Genomic DNA, 13,480 nt, shown 5'->3' on the forward strand with positions numbered 1-13,480 from the left:
CATCACCGTTGCAGTGGCGAATTGTCACTAACAAGCCAATCGCTAAATGAGGACTACTTGTTCTACACCTGTTGTTTTTTTCGGGGTTCCAGCTAACTTATCTTTTTGGCTTTCTCTCCCCGATACTCTTAAGCCGCTCCAAAGACGTAGTGGAACCCCTGCTGAAGCCCCAGTGGTACGTGCGCTGCGACACAATGGCCCAGGCTGCGGCCGAGGCCGTGCGCCGGGGTGATCTGCGCATTGTGCCAGATTTCCACCTCAAAACCTGGTTCACTTGGATGGATAATATCAGGTGAGACGCTTGCATAAACACCTACCTGGCTCCGACCCTACCACTTCACGCACCCCCATTAATCCATTCTGTTATTTTTTTGTTTTTTTGGCTCAGTGAACCTGTGTGAATTCATCTGCTACGTCTTAATATTGTGAGTGAGCAAGGCTACTGTTGAAGGAAGCAGTGATTTTTTTTTTTTTTAAATGTGGGTTTTTAGCAATGTACGTGAACGCGACGAATGTGTAGCAAACAATTGGGGGGATAAAGGCATCTCCAGCTTTTGCATTGTAAGCTCCACCCCTTGTATACATCATCGCAATGCCATTGGTGGCACAGTGGCTAAAGTGCAGTTATTGCAGGAAAAAACTCCGCCCACAGCCTGGAGTTCGATCCTGATGGGGCTCAAGGTTGATTCAGCCTTCCATCCTTCTGAGGTCGGTAAAATGAAGGACCCAGGTTGTTGGGGACAATATGCAAATAAGGCTTCTACATGTAAATCGCCTGGAGAGTGCAGTAAAGGGCTATGGGGCAGTAAAAAGGTTCCCTTCGCACATATCTGCTAGTCGTTCCCGACTCTAGGGGGCGGTGCTCATCTCCGTTTCAAAGCCGAAGAGCCAGCACTGTCCAAAGACGTCTCCGTGGTCATGTGGCTGGCATGACTAATGCTGGCAGGAGAATTCTGGGAGTTGAAGTCCACAAGTCTTAAAGCTGCCAAGTTTGGGGACCCCTGTTTTAAGCCATCAGGTGCAACTTCCTGCTCAAAGCAGGAAATTAGAATTAAAAGGAATTCTGGGAGTTGAAGTCCGCACATCTTAACGTTGCTGAGCTTGGGAAACACTGGATTATAGTTTAGCGTGTCATGTTAATGCTGTGAATTGTGACTCGTTTTCTAAACAGTACAAATGATATGCAGGTAGTCCTCGACTTACGACTGCAATTGAGCCCAGCATTTCTGTTGCTAAGCGAGACAGTTGTTAAGTGAGTTTTGCCCCATTTTACGAACTTTCTTGCCACAGTTGTTAAGTGAATCCTTGAGGTTGTAAAGTTAGTAACCCCGTTGTTGAGTGAATCTGGATTCCCCACTGACTTTGCTGGTTAGAAGGTCGCAAATGGGGATCACATGACCCCGGGACACTGCAACCGTCATAAATATGAGCCAATTGCCAAGCGTTCTAATTTTGATCACGTGGCCATGGGGATGCTACAACGGTCATAAGTGTCAAAAACAGTCATAGGTCATTTTTTTCCTGTGCTGTTGTAACTGAACGGTCACTAAACGAATGGTTGTAAATTGAGGACTACCTATAAAGTTAAATGTAATTGGAAAACGAATGGTAGTGATTTGGTTCTTGCTACAGTCATTCCAGTTTCTTCTTCACCTTTTTCATGCTGCCTAAATTCTCTTCCATGAAAGGAATTGTTTATTTGTGTGCGACTGGACTTTTTTTTCCCTTTTCACTTTTAATCTGTGTTCGTTAAATTGCTAAAACTTTGAGTTAATCTCGGACTGCAGCTTTGCTAATTCTTTTCTTCTTCGTAGGGATTGGTGTATTTCTCGACAACTCTGGTGGGGCCACCGTATTCCAGCATATTTTGTGACTATTGATGACCCTTCTGTGCCAGCGGGAGAGGTAGGATTTTCTGGGCCACTTGGGGTACAAACTGGTAGAAAAGCCCCGATTCCCAAGTAAAAGAAATTTAATGAATATTCTGGGAACACTGAAATGTAAATACAGACATCCATGTTGTCACTGAACTCATAGAGAGGGTAATAATGGGGGAATAGTGCTGACTAAGATTTTTTTCCCCATTCTTTTCCCTCAGACTTCTAGAGGAGACTTTAAGAATTAACACAAAATAGTCAATATTTGTAAAATTAATTTAATTTCTGATTTTGCATACACTTAACACAAGTATACACAAACCTTTCTTTTTATTATTTACCATATTTTTCGGAGTAGAAGACGCTCTGGAATATAAGACGCACCAGCTTTTTTGGGGAGGAAAACAAGATATACGCTAGTGCATGGATTTGGGAAATAATATGAAATTTTACCAGTTTGGAACTGTTTTTAAGTTTTTTTCTTCGGTATTGTAATCAGAATCAGTAAGTTATTCAGCACGCAATCTGTTAGATGTAAAGCTTCCCCCCCCCTCTTTATTTTCCTTCAGGTAACATTTTAATTAAGTTAGTGAAATGCTTTTTAAATTCCAGCTAATTGTTGGTTCTAGCCAGAAATTTTACAACAAAAGGACACAAAGAAGAAAATAAGACCATAAAACACTCACAATAACTCTGCCTCTGCCTCCCAGTTTGCCTCGTTGCAGCAAACAGCCTGCTTTAGTTTCATTTTCAGCACAGTGTGATTAGCAGAAGAAAATAAAAAATCTGCCTCCCAGCAATTTACCACTTGCAGCAAGCAGCGGACGCCTGCATGGCAATGGGCAATGGCAATCCCTGCAGCCTGAAACAGCTGAGGGTTGGGAGGCCGAGCCAACCAACAATCAACTGCTTGTACCAATCAGGCTGTGCTGAAGCTGAAATGGGTTGTTTTGCTGTTTGTTGCTTGCTGCAAGGAGGTAAATTGCTGGGAGGCAGAGGCCAAAGGGTGGGGGCCGACGGGTGGGCGGGGCTACGTTTGGAGTATAAGACACACCTAAATTTTCACCCTCTTTTAGAGAGGAAAAAAGTGTGTCTTATACTCCGAAAAATACGGTACTTGTATTTCCCCTTTAATATTTTCACAAATACTGTAATTCAAGGTGAATATTCTTAATATTCCTTCTTCCTTTTATTTTCCCTATAACAACAACCCTGTGAGGTAGACTGGGCTGAGAGAGAGGGAGTCGGCCAAAGTCACCCAGCTGGTTTTCATGGCTAACTCAGGATTCGATCTCATGGTCTCCTGGTTTCCGGCCTGATGCCTTAACCACTAGGCCAAACTTGCTCTCCTTGAAGCAAGGTATTCGGGGTGACTAAGAACAGTGAACTATGATGGATACTAATTTTTTAGACTGAGCAGCTTGGAAAATCCAGAAGGATAATTTTATTGGAAAATGTTGACATTATTTAACATTGAACAAAACTTTTGTTGATGGGTTATTTACCTTCCCGAATTCTGCAGGATGTGGACGGTAAATATTGGGTGAGCGGTCGAAGCAAGGAAGAAGCAAAAGAAAAGGCAGCCAAAGTCTTCAACATCAGTCCGGATAAAATCTCCCTCCAGCAAGGTAGGGAGACCAGGAATGGGGAAAGTGGGGGCAAGAGAATTAGGAAGCAGTGTCCGCTATCACATTTCCTGTATTACAACCTTGAACCAAAGAATTACCCCCTACTGTATGTGCCTTTACAGGAGAGAGGGTGGGCAGTTCTAATTCTGTTGCTAATTCGTTCAAGGTCAGCATATATTATAAGAACATTGCACTGTAAGAATGTATAGCATATATTATAAGAACATTGCACTGTAAGAATGTATGGTCACTAAACTCCTCATTTAGTGACCACCGTTGTTAAGCAAACTGATCACTAAGCGAAAAATGAACAAAAAACCCCAAACGCTTCTTCTCTAGCAATCAACATACAAATAAGCAGGGATTAACAGCAGGATTAATATGCAAGCAACAATAGATAATATTGTTTACCAGTAGTAAACAGTACCCCAATCAAGGTTGTCCCAAAAGTGCTTTTTCAGGAGGTACCTGGACTTTCTCATTTTTTTTCTTTCTTTGAAGACATTTTGCTTCTCATTCAGGAAGCTTCTTCAGCTTCTTGTCAGCTGAAGAAGCTTTTTGGATGAGAAGCGAAACGTCTTTAGTCCAGGCAAAGCTTCACTCTTTGAAGTAATGTCTAAACATCTCTTTTCCACCTTCCATATCACAAACTTTCTATTTTCGGTTTAATTCCAGAACCCCTGCAGAACAAAAGATTCCCCCTGCGTCTATCCGGATGTGGTGGGATGCAAGTCCCAGAATTCTTAGCCCATCTAGTTGGGTGTTGCAACCCAACATCTCTGGAGGGTCCCAAGGTTGGGAAGCCAGACTGTGAAATACACTTTTTCCCTTGAAAAAAAAAAAAAACTAAGCTACGTACATAGAAGTTTAAACATGGAAAACCAAATACAACTCTAATCTGTGTGCCTTTCTTATGTCCTTCTTCCAGATGAGGACATCCTGGACACGTGGTTCTCCTCTGGCCTGTTCCCTTTCTCCATCTTTGGGTGGCCCAATTCAGTAAGTGAACGTGAGGTGAAGATGTATGCGCGCATTTCTTTGCTCTTCAAATCTTGCTCATCCTTTCCGTCTTGTTCTTTCAAGGGTGAAGATCTTCAGGTTTTTTACCCTGGAACTCTCCTGGAGACCGGACATGACATTCTGTTCTTTTGGGTGGCCCGTATGGTTATGTTGGGCCTCACACTTACAGGAAAACTACCCTTCAAAGAGGTGAGAAACGGACATCTGTTCCTGCCAGGTTGTATGAGTTCTTCTCCACTTTTCCATCATCCTGTTGTGGCCTGCCGGCGGCCAGCGGAACTGGTAGCAGAGTTGGACAGTGAGGTTTTGTAAATCAGAGGTCCAGGTTTTTGCTCTGTCTCTCCCGCTCTCCCTGAGAGCTTTTATTTTTATACAATTTTACACAGGCAGATAAAAGGTAGGACAGCAACAGGGTTCTAATTGGATAAACTATTCACCCCCCCTCTCAAGATGCCATCCTCTGAAGGTACAATGAGATAATCCAGATCCGAGCCAACAATGAGATCATAGGCAAGATTCACAGAGCATGAGCTAAGGCAGTGTGTTGCTCTTAGCAGGCACTACGAACCTTGACCTATTGGCCTACAGTGAGGAAGTTGGGGAGGATCATGGGCCAGTCTTGGGGGCTGGGGAAAGCTCGGACGAGGGCTCTGCGTCGGTGGCAGAGAGGGAATTAGACAGGAGTGAGGCAGAGGAACAGCTGGATTCCGTTCCCAGTGTGCGTGTGCACAGAGCTGCCAGAAGACAAGAACAACTCAGAAAGCAGGGTCAACTCGGGAGTAAAGCCACACCTTGGAGGTGATTGGCCCCTCCCACAGGAAATAAAAGAGGAGCGAACAGGAAGTGGGCTTTTCCAGGAAACAATTCGTTCATTCTGTGACTCTGAGAGACTCTGTTCCAAGTTTTGTCTTGTACTGCAATTGGAAACAAGTTACGTGGCAGCTTGCCAAACGAGATAAGGTGTGTTGAGAAATATTCCTTTGAAAAACTGTTTGGACAAACCTTGCTGACTGTGAATGAACGTAATTCACAGTCGTGTAAATAAAAGAGGTTTTGCCAGTAATTCCTGCCTCCTGCTTGTTAAGGGAGCCTAAGTCAGAACACATCCCTTCTGGCTGTGGCCAAATCAGGGAAGCCTTAATTGCAAGAAGGCCAATTTCACCCCCAATAGAATGGGATGTCTGGTCTAAATCACAAGGGTCCAGTCCTCCTTGAGGTAACACAAAAAACCTTGAGTCAACTGAAGCTCAGATAAACCTACAGGATGAGTCTCGTGATATTCTTCAGTTGAACTTTGTGGCTGTTGTGCTGTCTTGATGGATGTGACACAACATGGGAAGTTGTGCAATTGTTGTTCATCAATGGTCGTGTTTGGAGCTAGGGCTCGAAAAATCAAGGATCAAACCTCTGAGATGGGGGTTTCCAAACTGCATTTCCCGTTTCCAACCTACCTCAAAATGTAACAATTTTCCGTGCTTCCATTCCAGGTTTACCTCCATGCTGTCATTCGGGATGCCCACGGCAGGAAGATGAGCAAATCACTGGGAAATGTCATAGATCCCTTGGATGTGATCACCGGCATTACTCTGGAGGTGACCCATTGTTTGTGGCCGTCAGAAGACGGGGCTACAAGACGGTTTAGATTCCTGTTGCATTGATAGAGGAGACTATTCGTAGCTCAAGGGTTGAGATAAGGGATCTTGGTGCTCTCTGAGCTTGGTTGTTTTCTTGTAGACGTTTCATTACCAAACTAGGTAACATCATCACTGCACTGATGAACACTTGGTTCCTGTTGTGATTGGCAGCCAGGAGACCTATCTTTCCCCAGAGAATCGGAAACTTGGTTCTTTTTTCAGATCAGTTGGGAACATATGAGTGGTTGCAAAGAGGAAGCTTGGGCTGGGCTGAAGGCAGCAGTCATCAGCTGTGGTTAACAGCCAGACTGTGTTTCAACTTTTCACCCCAGTTGTTGTGGCCTCAGTCTCAGTTGCTGCGAGGGATGGGGTGGGCTGTGGTTGTCTTTAGCTTTGTCACAGTTCGTGGGTAGGTTTTTTGAGGATACTTTGCTTGATTTCTAAAGGCTGCAAGGAGTGTGGGCAGGGATATCCTAACATTACTAGGGAAACAACTAGATCAGGGGTGGGCAACTGTGGCCCTTTTACAACCTGTGGACTTCAACTCCCAGAATTCCTGAGCCAGCTTGGCCTGAGACAGCCAAGCTGGCTCAGGAATTCTGGGAGTCGAAGTCCACAGGTTGTAAAAGGGCCACAGTTGCCCACCCCTGAATTACATTGTTGTTGTTGTTGTTGTTGTTGTTGTTGTTGTTGTTGTTGTTGTTGTTGTTGTTGTTGTTGTTCTTCTTCTTCTTCTTCTTCTTCTTCTTCTTCTTCTTCTTCTTCTTCTTCTTCTTCTTCTTCTTCTTCTTCTTCTTCTTCTTCTTCTTCTTCTTCTTCTTCTTCTTCTTCTTCTTCTTCTTCTTCTTCTTCTTCTTCTTCTTCCTGTCGCCCTCTCCTCCCACTTGTGACTGCATGACTATAACTTTGTTGCTTATATCCTTGCAATTTATATTTATATTGATTGTTTCCTAGTATGATTTGATTGCTTATTGTACCGTATGACTATCATTAAGTGTTGTGCCTTGTGATTCTTGACGAATGTATCTTGTCTTTTTATGTACACTGAGAGCGTATGCACCAAAGACAAATTCCTTGTGTGTCCAGTCACACTTGGCCAATAAAGAATTCTATTCTATTCTATTCTATTCTATTCTATTCTATTCTATTCTATTCTATTCTATTCTATTCTATTCTATTCTATTCTATTCTATTCTATTCTATTCCATTCCATTCCATTCCATTCCATTCCACTCCACTCCACTCCACTCCACTCCACTCCACTCCACTCCATTCTTCTCTTCCGCTGCTCCTCCTCCTCCCCCCCAGATTGGAGAAAGATTGCAAATGAGGTTTCTCTTAGCATAGCCTTATACACATTTTATGAAAGATGCATAATAATGCTCGACTATAATATACACCACTATTTTTCTCTCTGTGTCTCTTTAGGGTCTACATGCTCAGTTATCAGACAGCAATTTGGACACACTTGAGCTGGAGCGAGCCAAAAAGGGGCAGGTATATATTTTTCTATTGTCTTTAACCTCTTGCTTCATGTTGATAGACCTCAAACAGATGTTTCTTTGGTTGCATTGGGTGGTGGCACAGTATGGTGTCTCTCTGAATATGTTCCCTCTTTCCTTCAGTAGCTTTAGGTTTAAATAGCATTCATACGTCACGCTCATCCAGAATATAATATACAAATACAAATATATTTGTACATCTTGGCTGGAGGTCCACGGAATTTCCTGTTTGGGGTTTGGCGCTTTGAATGTAAGGGTTGTACGAGTACTCCTTGACTTACAACCATTCATTTAGTGACCGTTCCAAGTTATAACGGCACTGAAAACAGTGACTTAATGACCATTTTTCACATTTACAGCCATTACAGCATCCCCACAGTTACGTGATCAACATTTGTCAGTTGACTCATATTTATGACGGTTGCAGTGTCCTGGGGTCATGTGATCATTTTTGGCGACCTTCTGATAAAGAAAGTCAATGGGGAAGCCAGATTCTCTTTACAACCGTGTTACTAACATAACAGCTGCAGTGACTCACTTAACAACTGCGGCAAGAAAGGTTGTAAAAATGGGGCAAAACTCACTTAACAACTGTCTGGCTTAGCAGTGGAAAATTTGGGGCTCAATTGTGGTCGAATGTCAAGGACTACCTGGATACATTTTTAGAGAGAAGACTTTGAAACTGGAGCAAAAAAACCTTATAAGATCAAATGTGTATCTTGGTACTTGCTTTGCAGAAATCGGATTACCCCAGCGGGATCCCAGAATGCGGGACGGATGCCCTTCGGTTTGCTCTCTGTGCTTACACAACTCAAGGTACATTTCCAGCCTCCATTTGAGTGCTTGGCTCAATGTTGTGACAGAATTCCTAACCTTGCTTTCATGTTGGCTTCTCTCATAATGTCCCTCCTTTGCTTTTCCCTCTTCAGGCCGTGATATAAACCTGGATGTGAACCGGATTCTGGGCTACCGGTATTTCTGCAACAAGCTCTGGAACGCCACCAGATTTGCCATCCGTGGTCTTGGGGAGGGATTCCAGCCACCTCCCAGCCCAGAGGTAAGATTCTCCTTTCCATTTTTGTAGCGTTTCAATTTCAATTTCAAATCTTTATTGTCAGTGCACAACATATGTACAATGAGATTGGTTGAGCTCCCTCAGTACACCCCTCCAACACAATACGAGTCACGGTGAAGACAGAAAATCCCTAACCCAATAAATCATATTAACAAAACACACAGTCCTATTGCAGCAGTGTGAACATGTTACACATTGCGCCGGCTCTACAGCCCATCATACTACGTAGTTATGATGTTATTTCTCATTCAGGAATCTGACAGCTCAACGGATAAAAAATGTTCTTCAGCCTGTTTGTGCAACTGGCTATACTTCTATGTCTCCTTCCCGATGGTAGAAGGGTAAAGAAGTGATGACCCAGGGTGAGAGTAGAGGATGAGGGTAGAAGAGCAGGTGATGCTGGGATGGGCGGAGTTAAACATGTCCTCAGCTTAGAATCCTCTCCCTTGAATTCCATTGACCTTTATCTAGTGCCAATTCATATTTCAACTCAGTTGACGAGATTCTGGTTTATAGGGTTGAGCGATAAATACAGATAGTCCTCGACTTACAGCTATTTGTTTAGCAACCATTCAAAGTTACAACAACACTGAAAAAAGAGACATATGACCGGTCTTCACGCTTAAGAGCCGCGGTGGCGCAGTGGTTAGAGTGTAGTACTGCAGGCTACTTCTGCTGATCACCGGCTGCCAGCAGTTTGGCAGATCAAATCTCACCGGGCTCAAGGTTGACTCAGCCTTCCATCCTTCCGAGGTGGGTAAAATGAGGACCCAGATTGTTGGGGGCAATATGCCCACTCTGTAAAACCGCTTAGAGGGGGCTGTAAAGCACTATGAAGTCTATATAAGTCTAAGTGCTATAGTGCTATTGCTATTAAAACCATTACCGCATCCCTACAGTCATTGATCAGAATTCGGGCACCTGGCAACCAACATGTATTTTGAGCCTAAATTATTTAATCTGTTTTTAATAGTTTTTTAACTTTTGTATGTCTTTGTATTTTATTTTGGCTGTTCACCGCCCTGAGTCCTTCGGGAGTAGGGCGGTATATATGATAAGATAAAATAAATAAATGACGATTGCAGTGTCTTAAAGTCATCTGGTCAGCATTTGCAACCTTCCTTCCCAGCCAGCTTCCAACAAGCAAAGTCAATGGAGAAAGCCGGATTTGTTTAATGGCCATGTGATTCACTTAATAACTGAAGTGATTCAGTTAACAACTGTGGCAAACGTAAAATTGGGGGCAACTCACTTAACAACCACCTTGTTAAGTGCAACAGAAATTGTCCCAGTTTGGCCGTAACTACTTGTAGTTCTGAACTGCAGCTTAACTTATGGTCCTGATCCTATGTGCCTGACAATTTTCCTTAGATACTCTCCATAGAGGGCCATCCATGGAATAGAGCAGGTCCTTGATGCTCTCTGAGCTTGCTTATTTTCTTGCAGACGTTTTATTACCCAACTAGATAACATCATCAGTGCTAGTCTCAAACATCACCAACATCATCAGGACTAGCACTGAGTGAAATGCCTGCAGGAAAACAAGCAAGCTCAAAGAGAGCACCAAGAAACCCTTTGTTTCAACCCTGAACTACAAATATTCTTTAACGGTACAGAGCGTTTATTATTCTGGATTTTGCAAAAAAAATTCTTCTTTATTAACCAGATTTGTTTGTTGCAGCTCAATGGTTCCGAGACCCTCGTAGACCTCTGGATCTTGAGTCGCCTGAGCCACGCTGTGGAGTTATGCGATGTGGGATTTCAGGCCTATGACTTCTCTGGCATCACCACCGCGGTGTACAATTTCTGGCTGTATGAGCTGTGTGACGTCTACCTTGTGAGTGAGCCGCCTGAGCCGCCAAACTCTCATTCCCCTTCATCTTGAGAGGCGTAATATTTCCATTACATCCCATTAAAAAAATATTGCACTATTAAACATAAGGTGTAATGCCTTGATCAGTGACGGTGAACATTTTGGTCTCCACGTGTTAAAAAGTCAGGAAAGGCCTACCGTATTTTGTGGAGTATAAGACGCACCTTTTTCCCCCCAAAAAAGAGAGTGAAAATCTGGGTGGGTCTTATACTCCAAATGTAGCCCTGCCCAGCTTCTCAAATGGAGGTTTCAGAGGCTGAAAAAAGCATCAGAAAAGAAGCCCCCAAACAGAGCTTCAGAGGCTTTTTTTCTGAAGCTGTTTCGGAGGCTTTCAGAGGCAGGAAAGAAAGTTTTTTCTGAAACAGTTTCAGAAGTTTCCGAGGCAGAAAAAAAAGTAAGGCATAGAGCTCACAACCAAGGAACCTGTTGTTAAAATTCACCTCTGGGAACACCTGATTGGGGGTATTCTGGGAGGCGGCTCCACCTGCCAATCAGCTTTTTTCTTATTTTCCTCCCCAAAAACTAAAGTGCGTCTTATACTCCGAAAAATACGGTAACTTGACTCAGCTGGTGTGTCACCGCCCCTTCCAAACAAAAGAGAAACAATTCTTTTACTTATTTATGTATTGAAAAAAAATACAATCCAATTATATCTATATAAAGATGTCAAATAATTACAAAAATGAAGTGTGAGTAAAACAGACTCGTTTTTGGAGAGTTCAGAGGCTGCGTGAGAGCACACCCCGTTCTCATGCAGCCTTGTAGCCTTGTAATGTGAGAATGGGGCAATGGATTTTGAAAATAATGGGTGTTATTGGGTGTTGGTGAACACTAGCGTGTCAGCCAAAACCTCATGGTGTGTCTCCTTTGACACACGTGACATAGGTTTGTTGTCATTGGCCTTGAGTTTTTACTCTTTTTTTTTCTTTTTTCCACTTAGGAGTGCCTAAAGCCTGTGTTTGGCGGATCAGACCAGGCCGCAATTCAGACAGCCCAGAATGTTCTTTATACCTGCTTAGATGCTGGTCTTCGTCTCCTCAGTCCTTTCATGCCTTTTGTCACTGAGGAACTGTTCCAGCGGCTGCCCCGACGGTCTCCTTCCTCTGACCCTCCCAGCATCTGTGTCACCCCTTACCCTACTACTGAGCAGGTAAGTGGGTAACACAAGCTCTGAAGCTTGTGGCTGGCAACCTATAATGCCTTGGTAAGGCCACACTTGGAATACCGCGTCCAGTTTTGGTCACCATGATGCAAAAAAAGATGTTGAGTCTCTAGAAAGAGTGCAGAGAAGAGCAAGAAAGATGATTAGGGGACTGGAGGCTAAAACATACGATGAACGGTTGCAGGAACTGGGTATGTCCAGTCTAACAAAGAGAAGGACATGATAGCAGTCTTCCAAGATTTGAGAAGCTACCACAAAAAAGAGGGGGACCACCTATTCTCCAAAGCATCTGCGGACAAGACGAGAAGTAATGGATGGAAACTTATCAACGTGTTCTGCCCCAGCCCTGGATTCCCAAGGATTGTGACACACACCAATGGTCCTTATCAAAGTTATAACATACCAAGAATAAACAAAGTCTGGCAAAGGTTGGCAACCAGCCCAGAAAACAAGATACGATAAAACACTCACTCTCCAAAATGCTCTGTAATAATTACACGTTGTTTCCAGCAAGAAATTACTAACTGCGTGCAACTTAAATAGGCTAAGGGAGTGGCCAGTTATCCTCAAACTTTACTCTCGAGGAGACCTCCTCCTCCTAAGTAGCCGCTCTTGCCTTTTGGCAGCCTGTGTGCTCGAGCATTGAGGAGAGGCTCCTCCACTTCACTCTCTCCACTTGAAGGAGCCTCTGGAGGTTCTGAAGGCCCTGACTGAGTCTCTGCCTCTGGCACCACATCCTCTTCAGCCTCCTCGCTGTTCGATGCGAGCGCCGGCTGCGCCGGCTGCTGGCACAATCCCACACCAGCCTCTTCGTCGGGATCAGCCACAATCCGCGCAGGCCGCTGGCGGGCCACAACACAAAGAGAGATCCAACCTAGAATTAAACAAAAAATTCCTGACAGAATTAGTGGAAGGACTTGCCTCCAGACGTTGTGGGTTCAAAAAGATTCTAAACAGCCATTTGTCCGGAATGGTATAGGGCCGTGATGGCGAACGACAGGTGGTACGCAGAGCCCTCTCTGCGGGCACACCAGCCATCGCCCCAGTCCAGCTCCACTGCGCATGCACGCGCACCTCTCGCTGCCAACTGGTCTTTGGGTCTCTGCCGCGCATACATGGGCAGCGCCCGTACGTGGGAAGCATTGCATGTTGGGGGTTTGCGCCCCCTTCCCCCTCGTTTTGGGCCTGAAAGGCCTCCTGCACCAACCTGGAAGCCAAAACGGGGCACGGGGGGACGGGGTGCATGCATGGGGGGGGGGCCCGCTCGCTGTACATTTGCCAAGCCAAAGTGCGTGCTTTGGGCACTCGGCACCAAAAAAGGTTAACCACCACTGGTATACGGTTTCCTGCTGGCGCAGTGGTGACCTCCAAGGTCCCTTCCAAGTCCGTTATTCTGTATGTAACATTGTTGGATGAGATCTAGTATAACCTGAGGAGGAACAAAATGCTAATCACAGAAGCTTCTTTGGAAATGAATCCAAACACTCGAAAAACAACAAAAAGGAACAGCGCACAAATTGTTCTGCCCCAGCTGTGGACCCCAAGGAATGCAGCACATACAAACTCCATACAAAGCTTACTTTACTCAAATAACTTAGTCTTTATCAACCAAAGGCTGTTAATAAACTGTCTTAACAGCCTACCAGAATTCTAAGATAAGGTAATCACAGTCTTACTAGAGTTGGCAGAAAGCCCAGAAGCAATTTTGC

At 44.2% G+C, this 13,480-nt stretch overlaps 1 protein-coding gene across 3 annotated transcripts in view; it reads left to right on the top strand.

Annotated features, from left to right (window-relative positions):
- VARS1 (valyl-tRNA synthetase 1) overlaps positions 1-13,480 on the top strand; it is a 50,937-nt gene that overhangs the window by 29,475 nt on the left and 7,982 nt on the right. For all 3 annotated transcript variants that reach the window (XM_060690850.2, XM_060690855.2, XM_087888127.1), the window contains exons 17-27: positions 134-292; positions 1,815-1,905; positions 3,400-3,505; positions 4,434-4,504; positions 4,589-4,714; positions 6,013-6,117; positions 7,588-7,656; positions 8,399-8,477; positions 8,591-8,718; positions 10,418-10,573; positions 11,550-11,759. In XM_060690850.2, coding sequence (XP_060546833.2) covers positions 134-292; positions 1,815-1,905; positions 3,400-3,505; positions 4,434-4,504; positions 4,589-4,714; positions 6,013-6,117; positions 7,588-7,656; positions 8,399-8,477; positions 8,591-8,718; positions 10,418-10,573; positions 11,550-11,759 — 1,300 coding nt within the window. The remainder of the gene's footprint in view (positions 1-133; positions 293-1,814; positions 1,906-3,399; positions 3,506-4,433; positions 4,505-4,588; positions 4,715-6,012; positions 6,118-7,587; positions 7,657-8,398; positions 8,478-8,590; positions 8,719-10,417; positions 10,574-11,549; positions 11,760-13,480) is intronic.

Source organism: Pantherophis guttatus, chromosome 2, assembly GCF_059756535.1.
Source record: "Pantherophis guttatus breed Tessera chromosome 2, ASM5975653v1, whole genome shotgun sequence".
NCBI classification, from domain to species: Eukaryota; Metazoa; Chordata; class Lepidosauria; order Squamata; family Colubridae; genus Pantherophis; species Pantherophis guttatus.